At 37.7% G+C, this 22,131-nt stretch overlaps 1 protein-coding gene across 4 annotated transcripts in view; it reads left to right on the plus strand.

Annotated features, from left to right (window-relative positions):
* The window catches only part of NHS (NHS actin remodeling regulator), a 350,296-nt gene extending 328,658 nt beyond the window's left edge, over window positions 1-21,638 (plus strand). For 2 of the 4 annotated variants that reach the window (XM_028522230.2, XM_028522232.2), the window contains exons 4-9: window positions 2,839-2,901; window positions 4,987-5,179; window positions 8,048-8,179; window positions 9,168-12,146; window positions 12,440-12,566; window positions 17,554-21,638. In XM_028522230.2, coding sequence (XP_028378031.1) covers window positions 2,839-2,901; window positions 4,987-5,179; window positions 8,048-8,179; window positions 9,168-12,146; window positions 12,440-12,566; window positions 17,554-18,163 — 4,104 coding nt within the window. In that variant the 3' untranslated portion in view covers window positions 18,164-21,638. The remainder of the gene's footprint in view (window positions 1-2,838; window positions 2,902-4,986; window positions 5,180-8,047; window positions 8,180-9,167; window positions 12,147-12,439; window positions 12,567-17,553) is intronic. The other 2 variants (XM_036017055.1, XM_028522231.2) reach the window with 2 other exon arrangements.
* Window positions 21,639-22,131: the final 493 nt, after the last annotated feature.

A 22,131-nucleotide genomic window follows, 5' to 3' on the forward strand; every position in this document is an offset into this window, starting at 1 on the left:
ACCTTATCCATCTGCACCCATTAAGGAGTAGCATGCTGAGCCATGTAGACATGCCCTGAGGTAGTAGTTCTTTTGCAGTTTTATTTCATAGATAATTTTAAAAAAATCTATGAACTGACTATTGCATTCACTGCATAGAAATCTTATTGGAACCCTGGCTGCCATAGCTCAGTGGATTGAGCGTGGCCTGTTAACCAAAGCATCGCAGGTTCGATTCCCAGTCAGGGCACATCCCTGGGTTGCAGGCCACGGCCCCCAGCAACCGCACATTCATGTTTCTCTCTCTCTCTTTCTCCCTCCCTTCCCTCTCTAAAAATAAATAAATAAAATCTTAAAAAAAAGAAATCATATTGAAAATAATTAAAACAATTTTACTTCCTTTGACTAAACACCCAGGAAAGATGATGCTTTAAAACATTACACTAAGGCAGTTTAATTCATGGCAGAAATAAAACCATAGCTCATTTTAATATTATAAGTCAAAGTACTCTAAATCCACAGACCATCTGCAAGGACTTAAGTGCTTGTGTCTAGGTGGTAGAACCAAAAAATACAATCCTTCCACACCCAAGCTCAAGAGTACCTAATTTCAGCCCTTACAAGCTGGAGATTGGAGCGACTATCAAAATAATGGCGAGACTGATGAGTTGGAAAGGAATCTTCTGTGGAGTCTAACACACAGAGACTTTGACTTAATGATGATGACCCAAACTAAACAGTCTGTGCTCTCTCTCTGTCTCTGGATTTGCTATCCTTAGTCATTTCCAGGTGTTACCTTGAACTTGTTTAATGGGATGGACGGGGGCAGTTCTCAAACAGATAAAAAATAAATTACTCCTCATCTCACACTCCTGGAAAAAAAATACTCAGCAGGAGAGCTGACTTAGGAGACTTAACACAAACTACCAAAGTTAATATATTAATATCATTAATATGTTTTCTACCCTGTAGTTAGTTTCCTGCTCTTTGATTTTTTGAAATCCTTTTGTAAGGCACCAAAGCCTTTGGTTTCTTGGAAACAAATTATTATACCATGCAGCCTTTGTTTTCAAGCTCCCTTTTCCCTACTTTTATGAATTTTCTCTCTACTTTGTATACCCCAGTGTGTTACCTGCACATCACTATCTGTGACTGATTCTTATGAGAGAGCCAGGTTAAGTATCTGAACTCAGGCCGCATATACCATATCTATCAAAATGATCCCTTTCAATGGGGAAGCCATAGACCCTACAAAATCATTTGTCTTAAATAAGATCGAGATCAAAGTTAACTATGCTTGAGGAGATGGCATTTGCTGTACTTAAAAATTAATGAGCAAACCTGTCAGTTAAAATTTAGAAACTTAGAATAGTATTAGAACTTAAGTGCCCCCCAAAATATATTATGCTATAGGCTTAATAATAACTAGAACGAGCATATGTAAATACTGAGCTTTCAGTGGAACCAGTGGTTGCTTGTGGTTTGCTCTATCTGTTTTCACCTATTTTCACTAAGAGAGTATGTTCTGTTGGATTCTGAGGTGTCTGCCTCCTCCTGAGGTCTTGATCATGATCCTTACTTTATTTGGGTTCCCCATCACTGTTAAAAAACACAGAACTGGTATTGTTAAAGTTTACCAATAATTTGTTAGAGCCCTTACAATGAAGAATCATTTTATTGGCATCACAGAAGACTGAAAGGAAAATGAAATATATCTCCTGACCTCTAGGAATTTGTAACTTAATAAATGAAAAAGACACTTCAGGGATAATTCATGTTACATGAAAGCAATGCTACATGGAAAGTGCTGTAATAGATGCCTAATGGAATCCAATGCTGACATGGTTTAGAATTTAAAAGAATTTTAAAGTCTTCCTTAGTAGATGCTGAAAAGGAAATTCTAGTTACCAAATTATCCTACAAGCAGGACTGGCTACATAATTTGTGGGTCCCAGCGCAAAATGAAAACGCAAGGCCCCTTACTCAAAAACTTAAGAATACCAACACAGTGACAGCTTTAAACCAAGTATGGAGTCCTTCTCAGGGCGGGGTCCTGTGCAACTGGAAGGGTCACATTCCCATACATTTAGCCCTGTTGTCAAATACAGCCTATGAATATGAGGAAGAGGCAATTTTTGAACAGTCCAGAGGAGGAATTGATACACAGGAAATATTCTTCCAAGTAGTTCATAGGAAAATAAAGTCACTCTAAGGAAAGAAAATAATTCAGTCTCCCAAATTAGCGAGTGGGATTGGGATACAAAAGATAGAAAGTTACAATTTGCAAAAACAATTTCACAGATCTTTCACAGCTACAAAGTAAGGGTAATGATAATAGTGGTAGTAGTAGCTGATGCTAACATATAGAGCTTATTATGTGCCAAGACTCTTCTAAGACTAGTATGATATATACTCATTTAATCCTCAAAACAGCCCTGGAGGGTAGATACTGTTATTTCTCTATCCTACAGATAATGGAAATAATGTTAGAAAAGTTGAGAGATTGCCCAGGTTATACAACAAATAAGTGGTAGAACCTGCATTTGAACTCTGTCTAGCTTCAGAGTCTGTGCTGTTAACCACTATGTATGCTACTTCTCATAAAATGAAAATGAGGGAGGGAGGGAGGAAGGGAGGGAGGGAGGGAAGGAAGGGAGGAAGGGAGGGAGGGAGGGAAGGAAGGGAGGAAGGAAGGGAGGAAGGAAGGAAGGGAGGAAGGAAGGGAGGAAGGAAAAGGAAGGGAGGGAGTACAGCAGGCATTATCCCATTATATTCATTCATTAATATCATAAGCAAGGGTATACTTTGTGTTGTGTGCATGTTTTAATTTTTTTCTTTTTTTGCATTTCATGTTCATAGTTTAACAGCACCCGTTCGCCCTCCCCCACTGAATGTTGCCACATGACCCCATGGAGTAGAAAGGTACTGGTTCTGAGAACACTCCGTTGTACCCTATCCCACTCTCTCCAGACACTTTCACTTTTCTTCTCTTTTAATTCTATGGCAAACTCTGTTGTTTCTAACCAACTAAGAGGTATTCTTTTAAATCAAGTTAAAGAGTAGGTATTTTCCTAACTTGAATTAAATAAAATATAATTTAGACAGCCATGGCATTGGCTTTTTTCCCACTTACTCCACCCCGCCCATGCACACACCTCTAAGTTGCAAATAAGGCTCTGTTCAAGATGGGCATCACCTAACTCTTCTCCTGGACTTTGTAGTTGGGAGAAAAAAATTCCAACTTGCCTTATATTTATTTATCAAAACTGTAAAAGTTCAGCTTCTCAAATCAAAAAAGAAAACACGACAAAAGGATTATCTGGCAGTCAGTTGTTGCTGTCACCATTAAATAAAAAGTGCTTTTGGCTTCTGGTCAGAACCTTTAGTCAGGTCACTATTCTTTCTTTGTTTCTCAGTCCCTTGTTATTCAAGGAAGGAATTCCCTACAAAATGTGACCTCTGGTGGTGGGGTTTTCTCTCCAGCTATTTGTGCTCTCTCCCCTTCTTTCTGTCTCATTTTGCATGCACCAAACTTTTTTTTTCCTTTTTGGAAGTTACCTAGGAAACAAAGTCTTTTGTGCTTCAACTTTATTTGAGCTATTCGCTTCCCTGGGAATAAACAGCTGAAGAGAGAAAGAAGGTTGCGATGTTTTTACTAAAACATTCATGGCAAACACATTTTTCTCAAGGAGGGGGAATCATATCCTGTTAGGTGTGTTGGGGGCTTTGCAGATACTTTCACAAGGTAAGCAAACGCTGGGGATTAGTTTAAACAACTGGTTCTGGGATCTTCTCTTCAAGGGGACTTAATTCATTTGACAATATGTGAAATCCTCAGTCAACAGGGCATAATGCTTCCAAATGTGAGGATAAGAGAATTTTTTAATGGTTCTGATTTTAGGATGGAATATTATTAAAATCTAACTAGAATAAGAGGAAAAATTATTTTCTATAAATATCCACCTTTCTCCAAATTGTAGAAAGAAATGAAACTAGTTTCAGTAGTGGAAACTACCAGTAGGTTTTTAAATAATCTGAAATCAAAATTAAAATGGAGCCTTTTTAATAACCTGGGCTAGGAACCCAACTCTGAAATCAGTTAGACAATATTAATGTGTATGAAAGGTTTGGGTGGAGAATTTTCAATTGTCATATAGAAGTCAAAACCTCTAACTACACAGCTGGAAGAAAAACTTAGCACTTCAAAGCTGAAACAAAATAAACAAGGACTGTTTTTGTCTTCCAAATTTGAAAAAAGAAACCCACTTGAGTACACCCTAACGGCATGTATATTTTTCACTATAGTTGGTGGGGGGAGATTCTTTACTTTTACTTTTCCATGTGCATAGAGTGTTTTTTTTCTTTTTAATCATTTTTTATTAATGTTCAAATACAGTTGCCTCCATTTTTCCACCACAACTTTCCCCCACTCCACCCATAGTGGTTTTAAAATGTTACTCAGAAATGCCATAGTCCTGCAGTAAAATTAATTCCTTGTGTTTTAATCCAGCCTCTCAATTAGGTTGACTTGTCCTTTAGATGATATGTTCTGGAATGTATCCTGACTCCAGGTTTTCTGGCACATTTTCCAAAACGTTTCACAGGCATCCAAATCATCTTCTCTCTTTGATCCTAGTCATCTAGGGCTCTCAAGACTTTCAGTAGAATTTATGGCGAGATGGATATAGAGAAAGTGATCTACCTCTCACTGGATTAGAGACTCACATTCTTCTTCAGTTTGAAGCTCTGGCTACCTTGTCTCTTGTCTTCTTAATTCCATTTGACCTGAAGAGCATGTTTATTTAACTCATTTTTTCCTTTTGTGTTGCTTGACTATGGAAATTCCAACTTTCAGTTAGTTGTGTTTACTAATTACTTCTAGGAACTCCTCCTTTGACCTAAAAGCTTATTTCTGACCAAATCTTTCTTAACTAAACTGTGAAATTCCTCATATGTTTGTTTATGTATAAACCATGATGGTTGAATCTGAATGCACTTCATTTGCAGTCCCATCCCCCGGAGGATGAAGATACAGATGTCATGTTAGGGCAGAGGCCGAAAAACCCAGTACATAATATCCCCTCGACACTGGACAAGCAGACCAACTGGAGCAAAGCACTACCTCTCCCAACACCAGAGGAGAAGATGAAGCAAGATGCTCAAGTGATTTCTTCTTGCATTATTCCCATCAATGTCACTGGTATCGTTCTGTTTTTTTTTTTTTCCTTAGGGGCAAGAGGGTCAAAATATTCTGTGTATTAAATATGTTCAAAAGTTATGATGCTGGGGGTACCAATTAAGAATACTGCTTTGTGAACAAGTAATTCCTTTTTATCAGAATACAACCCAGAAGATGTTCAATATGCTTTTGTCAGGTTTTGAACACCAATTTGCATGTTTCATTGGCCCACTTGTTATGTAAATGATGGACAGTTTCTTTTTGAAAAAAGTCACCAAATAGTTCTTTGGGCATAGCTCACAAATAATTGAGAGAGCAGCAGTGATTAATCATATGATAATGACGTGTGGCACCGCAAGAAAGAAAACGGCGAACTCTGGATTCCTAAAACTGCAAGTAATGATTCTGTAGACCAAGTATAAAATCTGTTTTCATGCTCCCTTGGGTGAAGGTAGGCATGTTTAAAATATTGTTTAGAATTCTGCAGTGATTGTAGGGATTTTTGACCTAAAAGTATATGGATTCATAGATGAAAGCTGAATTCTACTCTAAAACCAGCAAGCCTGTCTTTCATATACTCTGCTTTCCTCCTCTTGTGTACCGAGAGTGACGATTAGTCTAGGACGAATGCAAGCCTGTCCAGACTTTTCTGGAAAAGTTTATTGGCAGCAATTACAAATTCCAGAATTGGATATGGTAATCTTTGTAAGTAAAATAATGTTATAAAATATTCTAACTTTCAAAGATGGAAATTAAATGATCTGTTTACTGTGCTTTCTTTGAACATCTCTAATAGTTATATCTAATTTATTTATATATTCAAAATTTCAATATGGCCATATTGTGACTGATTTTCACCCTGGTACCACGTAACTAAAGATTGCATGTTACTTGAAATGCATTTTGCACACAGGTATTATTAACCCCAGTCAAATTTCTCTCACATAAAGTAGGGAACAAATGATGACCTGGTATCTGGCATAGCTATTTCCTTCCTTAAAAAAAAAAAGGAGTTCTAGTTGTTCAGCTGGTTGTGAACTTGGGGTTAATTTTCCTGATGACCTATTTAACTTGTAGGACAAATTATTCTAGGGATGTGTACTTTATCTGATCCCCATAATCTAAATGGGATGAATTAGGGGAGTTCAGCTGTCAAAATGGATCATTTTGGCATCCTCATAAACTAACTTTCAGTTCTGGGGAAATCTGATTATTAGCAACATGTGCTTTCTTCATGGCACTGTAAGTAAAATCTTGTTTTCAAATTTAGTTCTTTGATTATGGGCCTTGTGATTCAGGAAAAGGGAAGATCTTTCCTTCTGCTTTATTTCAGGAACTCTCAGACTAAAGCCTGGATTATCTGTTGATTTCAAGAGCTTTAATTAGCAGGTGCTTGATTATGCCCATGTAACACAAAATGTCTGTCTGTATGCCATATGTTCTGTAATTATTATGATTAGAATGACGTAATTTAATTTTTGATTGGAACTAAGAAAGGAAAATTCCATTAGTACAAATTCTCTGATAATATTATACTTATTCATCATGGTAGATAGCTCATACAGATTTTACAAAGAGTTCTACAAACTGTTGTCACTGTGATGCTAAGCAAAACTCAAACTGCTTCATTATATAGCTGAACAAGGTTTAACATGCCATCCTGCCCTAAGCTTAACAATCAGGATAAATGATGAGACAACCAAATTCCAAAGCACTTTTGGTATTATGGCTTCCTGAGGCAAAGCTTACTCTGGAAAATGCATGGCATATGCCTATGCCAGATGAATTTGGGTTCTCACCTCCTCCCTCAGCATTCTAGATTGGATAGGACTGAATGTAGTGTGCATAATGTGGTTATAGAGAGAGAAACTAACAGGTATCATGATTTCCCCCCATATTTACTAAAGCAAACATATACATGTAACAACTGGGAATTCCAGTTTTATTTACAGTTGGTACAGAAGGTAGATCCACTTAAGTGCAGACTGGGGGCTGCCTTTTATTATTATTATACACCAATATGACACTGGTGCTAAACTAAAAAGTATTCAGTTTACAAGCAAGCAAAATATAACCAAAGACACTGACATTGAGTACAGGCTGACAGTGCCCAGAGGGGAGAGGGGAGGGAATTGTAGGGGAAAAGGGTGAAGGGTTTGCAGGAACAAGTATAAAGGACACATGGACAATAACAAAGGGGATGAAAATAGGAGAGGGTGGTGGGAGGGGTAGTGAGAAAAGGCAGAAAACTGTACTTGAACAACAATAAAAAATGTTAAAAAAAGAGCACTTTACACACAAACAAGTGTTCATTTTAGTCAGTAGAAGAAAGCAGACAGAGTTACATGATTATTTTTTTTAAAAATCTCTAGGCTGTTGTTTCCTCCTAGCATGTGTGTATGGTTTTTTTTTGGGGGGGGCAGAGTGAGTGGAGGGGAAAAATACAAAAATCTTTTAATGAAGAGATAGGTCAAGATATGTTAGCTGAACTAATTCAGGTTAACATCTTGGCTATGGATCTACTATGGAAAGACATCAGCTTTAATAAATAAAGCAGTAAATAGTAATAACTAAAGGTTTAGGTCCTTAAAGAGTCATTTCTGTGTGAGGGTTATTCTTTGATGTTATTTTTCTCTCCTTGTTCTTTTGATTTTCCTTCTTTGCTTGTTAGTTTCTGCAGTGCAAGCTGTTATGAAGAGCTGTATTCAGAAATAAAGCTTAATGTACTGCAGCATAATTTAAATAAGAGCTGAATAAGGGCTCCCTTATATTTGTTTACAGGCTTAATCCAAACTCTTCCTTTACTTCAATAAATATCACTGCGTTCCAAGCAAATGAAAATGCGTTTGCCATTTCTAACAGCTAATGAGATTTATTTGTGGGTTGCAGGAGTTGGTTTTGACAGAGAGGCTAGTATACGCTGCTCTCTTGTTCATTCACAATCCGTACTACAGCGGAGACGAAAACTGAGGAGGAGGAAAACCATCTCTGGTATCCCCAGAAGAGTCCAACAAGAAATAGGTGTGATATAAAACTGTTTATTGTCAACATTCTGTTGGGTGCTAATTTTAAGGAGATGAAACAGAAGCTGACCTTTAACCAGCATCTTTAAAAAAAGTCACTGTTGTAACTGGTAGAGGTTTTGAAGTGGAGTATATTTGTTTTGTGTTCAGCAAGCCAGGTATATGACTTTTTAAGTCTCTCTTCTTGACTGAGAAGGTTTGACCTTATAGATTTAGTCATATACATTCAGGTCTTATGGCTGAAATGTAATTTCAGCTAATTTTGATAATTTTTAAAAGTTTTATTAAGGTGGAAATTAGGAATAAAAAGTAACAAGATTCAATGAAAGATTCATTTAGGAAAGTATACCTTTATTTGAAGAGAGATACACTTTTATGATATTAATAACTAAAAAAGATAAATTTCAAATATACTAAATTAAATATTGATAACATGATATCCTTGATGACATTTTTCTTTTTTTTTCTGTTAAATGTGTTTAGGATATCTCTCCATGTGTTTATTATCATTTTCATCTTTTACAAATAGGATTTTTATTTCTTACAGTAAATTCTAAGATTTTTATATCATTGTGTTTAAATTACAAAATAAAACTGAATAGTGGCCAAGAAGTTAAAATAGACTTTAGTTTAAAAAAATAGTAGTCACTTATTAGGGCAAAGTGATTTGAGAAGAGAGAATTAACAAAAGATAAAAGATCTAAAAGCATATCTTCTCATTATATATATATACACACATACATATATATATACACACATACATATATATATAGTGGGAATATCTATATCTATTTATCTATCTAAACAGAGAGAGGAAGAGACAGGGAGAGATTATCCAAAGCATTTTAAATTCTGCTAATTTTATATGCTGATTTTTTCCTGTAAGAACAAGTTCCAACATGCTAGCACACATATTTGTGTCTCTCAGAATGTCTGTTGATATGATGTTATATAAAATATCTCACTATGCTTTCCATGTGCCCTAGATTCTGATGAATCACCCGTGGCCAGGGAAAGGAACGTGATTGTACATACAAATCCAGACCCTTCCAACATTGTCAATAGAAGGTCTGGAACCAGGGACTCAGAGTGCCAAACGGAGGACATTCTGATTGCTGCTCCATCCAGAAGGAGAATCAGAGCTCAAAGGGGTCAAAGCATTACAGCTTCCCTTTCACATTCCGCTGGCAACATTTCTGCATTGGCAGACAAAGGTGACACCATGTTTACCACGGCAGTGAGCAGCCGCACAAGATCTCGGAGCCTTCCCCGGGAAGGCAATAGAGGTGGAGATGCTGAGCCCAAAGTTGGTCCGAAACCCTCAGCATATGAAGAGGGGGAGCCTTTTGTGGGTGACCAAGAAAGAACCCCTAATGATTGCAGCGAGGTCCCCAGCAGCCCAAGTGCCCAGGAACACCAGCCTGCTTTGGGTCTAGCCTGTTCTCAACATCTTCACAGCCCCCAGCACAAGTTAAGTGAGAGAGGGAGGTCACGTCTGTCCCGAATGGCTGCTGACTCTGGCAGTTGTGACATCTCTTCCAACTCGGACACCTTTGGGAGCCCCATCCACTGCATCTCCATGGCTGGTGTCCTCCTCAGCAGCCACATGGACCAGAAAGATGACCACCAGTCATCCAGTGGCAACTGGAGTGGGAGCAGCTCCACATGTCCTTCACAGACCTCAGAGACAATCCCTCCTGCAGCTTCTCCTCCCCTCACTGGCTCTTCACACTGTGACTCGGAGTTGTCACTAAACACAGCCCCTCATGCTAATGAGGATGCCAGTGTCTTCGTGACAGAGCAGTACAATGACCACTTGGATAAAGTGAGAGGCCACCGGGCAAACTCCTTTACCTCCACTGTGGCAGATCTTCTGGATGACCCCAATAATAGCAACACAAGTGACAGCGAGTGGAATTACCTACACCACCACCACGATGCCTCCTGCCACCATGATTTTAGTCCTGAGCGCCCCAAGGCAGACAGCCTGGGCTGCCCAAGCTTCACAAGCATGGCAACTTATGACAGCTTTCTGGAAAAGTCTCCATCAGACAAAGCTGACACTAGCTCTCACTTTTCAGTGGACACAGAAGGATACTACACCTCCATGCACTTTGACTGTGGTCTCAAAGGTAGTAAAAGTTATGTCTGTCACTATGCAGCCCTGGGCCCAGAGAATGGCCAGGGCATTGGAGTTCCTCCTACTCTTCCGGACTGTGCCTGGCAGGAGTACTTAGACCACAGAAGGCAGGGGAGACCAAGCATCTCTTTCAGAAAACCAAAGGCAAAGCCGACCCCACCTAAAAGGAGCTCATCGTTGAGGAAGTCTGATGGAAATGCAGACATTTCTGAGAAGAAAGAACCAAAGATTAGTGGTGGCCAGCTACTGCCTCACAGTTCCAGGGAAATGAAGCTGCCTCTTGATTTCTCCAACACGCCTTCTAGAATGGAAAATACCAACCTTTCCACCAAGCAGGAACCTTCTTGGATTAACCAGAATGAACATTGTATTAAGGAACCTCAGTTAGACACTTCAGATATTCCACCATTCAAAGATGAAGGTGCTGAATCAACTCACTATGCAGACCTCTGGCTTCTAAATGACTTGAAAACAAATGATCCTTACAGATCTTTATCTAATTCAAGCACTGCTACGGGTACCACAGTTATTGAATGCATCAAATCTCCAGAGAGCTCTGAATCCCAAACATCCCAGTCGGAATCAAGAGCTACCACCCCATCCCTTCCTTCTGTTGATAGTGAGTTTAAACTGGCTTCACCAGAAAAGCTGGCTGGCTTAGCATCTCCATCAAGTGGCTATTCAAGCCAGTCTGAAACACCAACATCCTCTTTCCCTACAGCTTTCTTTTCTGGTCCATTGTCTCCTGGAGGTAGCAAAAGAAAACCAAAAGTCCCAGAAAGGAAATCCTCACTACAGCAACCCTCTTTAAAAGATGGAGCTCTGTCACTAAGTAAAGATCTTGAACTTCCAATTATACCTCCTACCCATCTTGACCTAAGTGCTCTTCATGTCTTGAATAAACCATTTCACCATCGTAACCCATTGCATGTTTTTAGTCATAATAAGCAGAACGCAGTAGGGGAAACACTGAGGTCGAATCCTCCACCATCCCTTGCAATTACACCGACAGTCCTGAAATCTGTTAATCTTAGGTCAATCAGTAAGTCTGAAGAAGTTAAGCAAAAAGAAGGCAACAATATGGAACTCCCCTACTTAGAGCAAAGCACTCTCACAATGGCTGCCCCGTCTCCAGGTAAGATTAGGCCACATATAGCTAAGAAATCAATAGCACGTCAGTACTCCACTGAAGACACCATATTGTCCTTTTTAGATTCCTCTGCAGTTGAGATGGGACCAGATAAACTACAGTTAGAAAAAAAATGTGCTTTTGATGTGAAGAATCATTGTGATCCAGAAACAATAACCTCAGCTGGTAGCAATCTTTTAGATTCAAGTGTCACAAAAGACCAAATACATGTGGAGAGTGAGCCTATTCCTGAAAACACACCAAGTAAAAATTGTGACTTTCTCACAGAAGGATTTCAGAAGGTCTCTACTGCCCACCCCAATGATTTGGAAGGTAAAATACTACAATATGGAGTTGGTCCAGATGGAGCCGTAGTACAGGCCCAGAAGGCATCCTCTGTAGATCAGGAGGAACTTGCTTACCCTGAGTCTGTGGATGTGCTCACACCTCAGTCAAACTCACCAACTAGAGCCACAGACATAAGCAATCAACTTAAGCATCAACTTGGGATGAGCCGCCACCATGACAAAGTGCCTGGGAATATCAGCTATGAAACAGAGCTATCAACTGTAAATTTATACCCTGAAAAATGTTCTGAGCAGGAAAATATTGCTTCAGGTATTTCAGCCAAAAGTGCCTCTGATAACAGCAGAGCAGAGGAGACCCAAGGAAATGTGGATGAGGTTTCATTGAAAGGTCAGTTTGTCACCATGGAAAGGGGTCTCATGGCACTTCCTGAAATTTTTCTTTCTTCCATTCCCTATAACATGGTAGAGCCCTGGGTGTTGGGTTCCCTCCACTATTTCTTTATACTTATTAAAACAATTGAGATAAACACTTTTGCTATTGAGGGACTAGGTGTTGTGACAGATATCTCTTGCATTTTAAAAATGGCATTAAGGTAACTGTTATTTGTTCCCTGAGTCAGTGAAGCACAGCAATTGTGCTGGGTAACTTCCTCCTAAAGATGCTTTTGTTCTTAATTTAAGAATCGTCACCAAATGATGACTCTGTGATTTCACCACTTAGTGAAGACTCTCAGGCTGAAGTGGAAGGTGCGTTTGTGTCTCCAAACAAACCTCGAACAACTGAGGATTTATTTGCAGTCATTCACAGGTAAGGCAACAATATGAAAGGTTTTGCTTCTTATGGTACTTCTCATTAAATGGGAAAAAAATGAGAAAGACTCGTGCACTTGTAATACATTCAGCAAAAAAAAAGCACAGAATAATTATTTTTCCAAATCGTTAATCAATAGACTTGTATTCAAGTTGGGAAATATAAGTTTTTTTTAAGATTTTATTTATTTATTTTTAGAGAGATGGGGAAGGGAGGGAGAAAGAGAGGAAGCAAAACATCAATGTATGGTTGCCTCTAGCACACCCCCATACTGGGGATATGGCCTGCAACCCAGGCATGTGCTCTGACTGGGAATCAAGCCAGCAATGCTTTGGTTCACAGGCATGCACTCAATCCACTGAGCTACACCAGCCAGGGCCTATAGGTCTTCATATATAGTTAGATTGACCTTAAGTAACAGACTTTCATAAGAACTGCTGAGGGAAGATTTTTTTTTCCCTAGGAAAGACATTCTGTTTCAAGTTTTTATTTGAAAACAATTTGGTTAAGTAACTGAGATTGAAAGCTCAAACTCTAGTGCAATCTCTAAATTTTAGATAATTTCTTGAACCTAAAAAATATGCTCAAAGCTGTAATCTTATATTAACAGATATAATATTAACAGAGATAAATGGAAATTGATTCACTAAATAAAGCACCAAATTTGAGACAAGACAGTATATTACAAACCTGCCTGTATTACAGCTCAGAACAAGTAACCACTGCTCCTTTTTTTCCCAAAACTTACATTTCTTTAATAACACCAGCCTTCTCTAAAATGAATGTTTCACATCCCTCAGACAGTCCTTTGGGCTGCTTTTCCAGGACAGTGTTGTGTCAGTGCTGTCCTTTCACATTCTCTCATCCTTCCCCTGCATCCTTGTGGTTGGTCGGTGTCTATATTTGCAAGAATACTGCTTACAATCTGTGACTGAAAAACAGAGCAGGAACTAGCCCTTGGAAACTGAACCCATATCAGACTGAGCTATTCAATCATGATGCGCTTACTCCTTTCACAACCGTGACTGCCTTCCACTAGGCCTCTGACTTAGATGGGACTCCCAAGGGAAAAAACTTAAGAGACTATCTTTTCTACCTCATGAAGTTAACACTTTTTGAAGCAAGTTCTTTGCAAGCAGCTTACCATTGTATTCTCCAGAATTCTACTTTTTTTTTAAGATTTTATTTATTTATTTTTAGAGAGGGAAGGGAGGGAGGGAGGGAGAGAGAGAGGCATCAATGTGCGGTTGCTGGGGGTTATGGCCTGCAACCCAGGAATGTACCCTAGCTGGGAATCGAACCTGGGACACTTTGTTTCCCAGCCCGCGCTCAATCCACTGAGCTATGCCAGCCAGGGTTCAGAATTCTACTTTTTAAGGGAACTTAGGTTTTCTCTTGGTGTGGTTCTCTCATAAAGAAGGAGCACTACTCTTCAACAACTTTTCGAAAGGAGCCAGTCAGATACACCTTCTGTATATACATTAGGCATGCTTCTCCATTGGGAGAGTGAAGAATCCCAATGCTGTCACTTCTTATGCAGCCTTGAGTCAGTTAAAACCTCTGTACTTAATCCCCTACTGGAAATGGAGACACTTATAGCTCACAGTCTGTTTTCATGATAAAAGAATGTTTTAGTGTCTAGAATATGGTAGATGCTAAAAACAAATGTCAGCTTAAAACTCCTACCCTATTGGAGTGCTGGACACTGGCATACACAAGATAACAACCATAAAGTTTTCAGTGAACCCAAATTAGGCTTGTCTCCAATTACAAAGCTGACATTTTCTCTACCCTATGGATTTTTAGAATACTTATTAATGAACTGAGTCATGCTGAAGATTCACTGAATTTAAGCTGGCTTACTAATCAAGAGACATAATATGATGATAGGTACCTGTTTGGTAGACTTACAGAGTTTGGTAATCTTAGATTGGCAGTTCTGTTGTGTGTATGTATGTATTTATGTGCAGCATAGTGACAAGAATGATTTTGTTTTTTTAAGGGAAAAAAATCTTTTTAATCTTCCCTTTTCCTGTTTGCAAATACAATGCAATTCAAACTTGAATTGTAAAACCTTCAAACTTGAAAAAAGTATTTAACATAGAAAATAGAAATCCTGTTATGCTAAGGTAACTACCATTAAATATGGAGAATATTATATTCCTTTATATTTTCCCATGCATTACAAATACATATTATATTCTAACTTGTATTTTCTGCTTTTTCTATTACAGTTGACATTCAATATTATATTATTTTCAGATGTACAGCATACTAGTTAGACATTTATATAACTTACAAAGTGATCACCCCAATAAGTCTAGTACCCACCTGGCACATAACACAGTTATTACAGTATTATTGACTATATTCCCTGTGCTGTACTTGACATCCCCATGACTATTTTGTAACTGCAAATCTGTATTTCTTAATTCCTTCACCTTTTCCATTTAGCCCCGCTCCAATCCCCCTACCATCTGGAAACCATCAATTTGTTCTCTGTATCTTTGAGTCTGTTTCTATTGTTTGTTCATTTGTTTTTTCTTTAGATTCCACATATAAATGAAATCACATGGTATTTTTCTTTCTGTATCTGACCTATACCACTTAGCATAATACTATGTAGGTTCATTCATGTTGTTGCAAATAGTAAAATTTCATCCTTTTTCATGGCTGAGTAATATTCCATTGTAGATGTACTACAGCTTTTTTATCCATTTGACTATTGGTGGACATTTAGATTGCTTCCATATCTTGGCTATTATAAATCATGCTGCAATGAACATAGGGATGCATATATCTTTTCAAATTTGTGTTTTGGATTTTTTTTTAAAATAAATTCCCAGAAGTGAAATTTCTCGGTCATAAAGTAGTTCCATTTTTAATTCTTTGAGGAACCTCCATACCATAGTGGCTGCACCAATTTGCAATCCCACCAACTATTCATAAGGGTTTCCTTTTCTCCACATCCTCACTAATACTTGTTTGTTGATTTATTGATGGTAGCCATTCTGAGATGATACCTCATTGTGGTTTTAATTTGCTTTTCTATGATGATTAGTGACATTGAGCATCTTTTCATATGTCTATTGGCCATCTGTATGTCCTTTTTGGAGAAATGTCTATTCAGGTCATCTGCCCATTTTTTTAATTGGATTTTTTTGGTGGGTTTTCTTTCTTTCTTTTTTTTTTTGATGATATTAACCCCTTATTGGATATATCATTGTTGAATATCTTCTCCCATTCTATAGATTGTCTTTTTGTTTTGTTTACGGTTTCCTTTGCTGTACAAAAGCTTTTCAGTTTGATGTAGTTCCATTTGTTTATTTTTCTTTTGTTTCCCTTGCCTGGGAAGATGTGAACAAAAAAATATTACTAAGAGCAATGTCGAACAGTTTGCTGTCTGTTTTCTTTCAGGAGTTTTATGGTTTCAAGTCTTATATTTAAGTCTTTAACCTATTTTGAGTTTCTTCCAGTGTATGATGTAAGAAGGTAGTCTTGTTTCATATTTTTGCATATTTCTGTGTAATTTTTCTCAATACCATTTATTGAATAGACTGTCTTTACCCCATTGTATATTCTTGCCTCCTTTGTCATAGATTAATTAACCATATAGGCATGGCTTTGTTTCTGGCTCTCCATTCTGTTCCATTGATCTATCTATCTGTTTATGCCAGTACTCTGTTGTTTTGATTAATATAGCCTTGTAGAATAGTTTTATATCAGGTAGTGTGATAACCCCAAATTTGTTCTTCTTTCTTAAGATTGCTGTGGCTATTTGGTGTCTTTTGTGGTTATATATAAATTCTACAATTATTTGTTCTAGTTCTGTGAAAAATGCCATTGGTATTTTGATAGGGATTACATTGAATCTCTAGATTGCTTTGGGTAGTATGGACATTTTAACAATGTTAATTCTTCCTATACATGAGCATGGTATATGCTTCCACTTATTTGTATTTTCTTAAGAATGATTTTGTTTTCTTGATAGCTTACAGTGTACAGAGCTTTAAGATCTCCAGGCGTGGTTTATGTTTTCAGCTCCTCACAGAAAGTTGGCTCACTGACTAATATACTTTTGATATACCTAGGCAGCTATGGACAATGTTATTTGCAGCCCAAAATGGATTGACTTATTTAAAAAGTCATGTAAGAAACTGCTTTTATATGGAGGAATTTAAAAAGAAAACCAAGTAGTATAATACACCCCCACCCCAGCACGCATGTGCGTGCGTTCACGTGCACGCACACACACACACACACACACACACACACACACACAAATCCATCACCCAAGCCTGTTAACCAGCAACTTATAGCTAATCCTGTCCCATCCACAGATCCCTCTACTTTGCTCCTCTGGTATTCATTGGAAGCCAACCTCAGACATCAGATCATTTTATCCAAATTGAAGAAATAGATTTAATAAGAAACATCTACACTCCTTCACCATCTAGTCTAGAGGTGTCCAACTCACAACCCACAGGCCACATGCAGCCCAGGATGGCTGTGAATGTGGCCCAACACAGCATTGTAAATTTACTTAAAACATTATGAGATTTATTTTTTGTTTTTGTTAGTGTTTGTATATTTAATGTGTGGCCCAAGACAACTCCTCTTCTTTCAGTGTGGTCCAAGACGCCAAAAATTTGGACACCCCTGGAATCAGATAGCAGTATTTTGTTATATGAAAACATCCCAATGAGTCCTCATCTGGAACCTCTAGCCTCCACATTATCCATTATTTAAAGTGGTCATTTCCAGAACCTAATTAATGTCCAGTGGTTATCAGAGAATTTCTCTCAGGCTGTTAGTGCTATAAGGTAAGGGTTGTATCTTACTCCTCATCTCCATAGCCCTGATACTTGGTATCTGATCAGAGAGGGTGCACCAAAATGCTCATTAAAGAGATCTTTGAATGTGACTTAACACTTTTGGTTTCCTAAAAATGTATCTGGACTGAGATTCTTCCTTTTCTTAAAAGGTCTAAGAGGAAAGTACTTGGAAGAAAAGATTCTGGAGACATGTCTGTTCGAAGCAAATCAAGAGCTTCTCTTGGCAGCAGTAGCAGTAGCAGCACTGGTTCAGTCACTTCACCCAACAGCAATGCGACCACCCAAAACAGCCAGAGGTCTCCTGGCCTCATCTACCGAAATGCTAAAAAGTCCAACACATCCAACGAAGAGTTTAAACTGTTACTCCTCAAGAAAGGCAGTCGTTCGGATTCCAGTTACCGCATGTCTGCTACTGAGATCCTGAAGAGTCCCATCCTACCTAAACCTCCTGGGGACCTCACAGCTGAGTCCCCCCATAGCACCCATGAAGCCCATCAAGGGGCACCTGGTGCTGAGGCATTGTCCCCACTCTCTCCATGCTCCCCAAGAGTTAATGCAGAAGGGTTTTCGTCGAAGAACTTTGCCACCTCAGCATCAGCAAGAGTTGGACGTTCCCGGGCCCCCCCTGTGGCCAGCAGCAGCCGCTACAGTGTCCGCTGCAGGCTGTACAATGCGCCCATGCAGGCCATCTCTGAGGGCGAGACAGAAAATTCTGATGGGAGCCCACATGATGACCGATCCTCCCAGAGCTCAACATAGGTGTCCTGTGCCAGGCTGGCTATCAAAGGCCAAAACCCTTAGTCATATGAGGATGGGGGAATAGAACAGAAGACTAGGGAAGTCAGCACATCATGGGGTACCATAACTTACTACCAATGAATTTCTAAATATTTGCTGGGGAAACAAAAGGTTGTTTGATCTTTCTTGATTATTTTCCATGTTTTTAAGTAGCACTGTCTTTCATATTTTTCTTTAGCTTAGTTTGATTTACCCGATGTCATTCCTTTTGATAATATAGGATTTTAAAATGTCTGCTTTTCATGAAACCTAGAAAAAAGTTTTCCCAGAGCTGCCTATTCAGAAAACAACCCTCACTGTCATAATTCTTAAGAAGATGAAATTACTCTGGAGGTTTGGTATTTTTTTACATTAAAATGAACTAAAGCAAAATTTAGAAGAAAGAACTACACACATGTAAATACCATATTTTTGATAAAAATGTGTAAATAGATTTATCAATGACGAGTGGACATGTGGCAAACTATCTACTGCACACCAACTGTTTATACAACACAACAGATAAAGTGTAATAATTGTATTCTGTGAATACCATTTTCATATCAAATATCATATTTAAATGTCCACTAATATGATTTCTAAGTGATAAACCTCATATATGAATTTTAAACTGGTGAAATAAAGTAAATCTTGAGGTCATATACTGAAATGTGATTAATTTCAAATAATGAATTCAGACCTAACCATTTTTGTGACAAATTGCAGCACCAAACAAGCTAATAGTAGTAATCACGTGGCTGTGATTTGCCATGTGGAAATTTGGACAGAATGAAAAGCATGCTTTTGTTTTTTTAATCAATGAAAGAAATCATCATTATCAACACAATGCCCTGAACAACAGCATTTGACAGTATCCTTTAAACTTTAATTTTTCGGTGGATTACTTTAAAGAGAATGAGTAGGGAAAACTAGTTAATTTTAGGTTATGTTTTATATTAGGCTACTGGGGACATAAATAGTCATAATCTAATGACTATAATCTTAAAACTCCTTAAACAGTGTAGCAATTAGCTCCAGGTTCTTTAATGAAAATGAAACATAAGCATGCCACAGAGCTGTTGATTTAACAGTGAATACCTGCAGTGAGTTTTCAGTGAAGCTTCTCTCTGTGCTGATGAGATTTGTGCTACCTAAAAATGAACAGAAATGACACTGTGAACAATGTAGTTGGGAAATAGGTATGTGTATATGCATTATTTATCTTCACTGTTAAGCTGGGAATGGGGAACAGCTCTGGTTCACAATGCTACATGCAACTGAGTTTTTGTCTGATTTTACTATATCTGCTTGATGGCAAAAGGGGAGGGGTGGTGGGTGGGAAAGGAAATGTCAGGCAAGTGCTCTGATAAAATGAAGGCAGGGAAACAAGCTGAATTACTTGAAATTACTTGAATTTTCTTGTCTTAAAACTGAAAAAAATGTAGTTACAAGTTGAAATCTGCAAATAGTTTTTACACCTCTGATTTTAACATGAACTGATGCCAATGTTTGAAATATGTCAGAAATATAAACAGTTATGTACTTAGAATATGTTTTTAATGGGAGAAGGTAGAAAGTGGAGAGAACTAAAGAGGGATATCGCCTATAAAAGAAGAGAATGCAATTAGAATGATAGAGCATACCAGAGTTACCAAGAAATTGATATGCAGCTGGCTTTAAGCTTATGCAAGTGGTTTTTGGGAAAGTAGGATGTGTGAAAGCGGGGTTGTGGTTTTGATTTAATTCATGCAATACGAAGGAGAAAGCCTGGTCTAAGAACATGCTGTCTTTCAAATGAAACACTTTCTAAGATGTTACAGATTGAGAATTAGAGAATCTGATTGTTGTCGGGTTGTTTGTTTGTTTGTCCAGAAAGGAAAAACAAGTCTGGCTCCTGCTATTTGTTTTCACTATCAAGTTGTGTTTCTTAATTTCTTGTCATCCTTGTATGTAAAATGGGTGCTGAGGGTGGCGGGGTAGAGGAGGGAGGATGTATGTATGTGTGTGCACGTGTGTGCATTTGCACACTCTTGTGCTGGGATAGATAAGCTACCTGGTAAAGGGTACATTTGAACATTTACAAAGTGTTATACTTTTTATTAAAAGAAAAATATTTGGGGGTTTGAAAAATGGACCATCATTTCTCATTGGAACCCATTAGTTTAAAAAACCAGCATGGTTTGACACCACATGGAAACATGAATATCTGTTTCTCATGCTTTCAAAAGTACACTTGGCAAAAATTTAAAAATAAAGTTTTTAGACAAATGTGATAAGAAACAGTCATTTCCAGTCACAATAGGTGATCTTTTGTAATTTTCATAAAAGCAGTTCGTTTGCAGTATGGCTTTGTGTAGTTAGGGGTTTTTTAAGCATAAAGCAAGGTATGTGGGCTTTAAAAGTGATTCTATATCTTGAATAGAAAACATGATTGGCTTTAATAAATATGTCACCTTTTTATTATTGATGTTAATTTAAGTAATGGTACCATGTGTGTTTTGAAATACATATTGACTTGAATTGTGAGGCAATAAAATACCTTCTGTATGTAATGATCACAGAACTAACCCTTATAGTTTTACTTATTTTGTTTACTCTAAAAATCTATAGCAGAGTTGCTCTATTTTATATTTCATAGATTAAAAAACCCAAATAAAGATGGATTTTAAATTCACTGTGGAAAAGAGTACTGAGTAACAAACTGAGTAAAAAATAAACAAACAAGGAATTCCTTAGTAGTGTGGAATATTCTACATGGCTTAATTACATAGCATATAAGACCAAGATTTAGAGGACTATTTTCAACATCACTGCCATCTTGAAGCAGGGTACACACATTAGGTATTGCAAAAAACATCAATCCAAACTTTTCTTCTGTTGTTTGCACTGATGGTAATTTTTTTAAATGTTTGTACAACATGTCTATGTTATGTGGGAGAAATCTTTTTTTCCTTACTTTTGGATTTTTTTTTTGTTTTGGCTAAGTAGAGGACGTGGACTAGTTACAGCAAACAAAACACACTGTTTGCTCTTGCCAAAGGTCAGTGAGTGAGTACATTAGCTACGGTGGTGGCAGACTTAGAAAACTAGATCATGACAAAGATGTAAAACTATAAAGAAGGTTACAGTGTAACTATTTTGGTACTAGAAACAGTTCATGCTAGCCAAAAAGACAATGGTTTATGGACTTGCATCCATTTTGTATTTTTGTAATATTGTAAATATGAACTTTTTAAATTGTTGCAAAAACGGTTTCTTTTGTAAGTTTTCAACGTTTACATTCAATTCAAGCCTTTGTATATTTTAGAGCTGTGCAACACTTTAAGTCTTGTATTTATTTTTAGTAAAAATGGTGACAGTTTTATTGTGAACCCCTCTCAAAAAATGTACCAGGAAAGTTTGATTACCTAGAAAGTGTGTATAGAAACTGCAAATAAACGTGACTGCAATTAAACAACTGGTTTCTCTCTTCTTTATTATATAATTGCATTCTTGGGTTTTCCCAAACACACGCGTTTTACAGGGAAATGGAAATAAAAAGGGAACTGCTGTGTCAAAAGTATGGGCAAAATAAAAATAATAAGTAGTAATAATAATCATGTCTCAATAATGGGCTTTAATCTAGTTTTGTATTTGAGAGGAGAAAGAACACATTTGCAATGTTGGATATACTTTCCTCTCTTTGGGCCAGGAAAAGATTTCTAACTTGACTTTGAAATATTTACCTTTGCTTCTGATAAGTACTAAGACTGTGCCTCCTTTTCAAGATGCACAGCCTCGAGATAGATACAGATAATATCCCACCAAATAATGTCATGTATCCTTGATTACATAGCAAAGTCATGTGCAAAAATACTGCGCTCTGCTTACTCTAACTCATGTACTTCCCACATTGTGCCCATTTTACAGATGGGGCAACTAAAGCACAGAGCATTACTTGACTGGTCCAA

The sequence above is a fragment of the Phyllostomus discolor genome, chromosome X (assembly GCF_004126475.2).
Source record: "Phyllostomus discolor isolate MPI-MPIP mPhyDis1 chromosome X, mPhyDis1.pri.v3, whole genome shotgun sequence".
NCBI lineage: Eukaryota > Metazoa > Chordata > Mammalia > Chiroptera > Phyllostomidae > Phyllostomus > Phyllostomus discolor.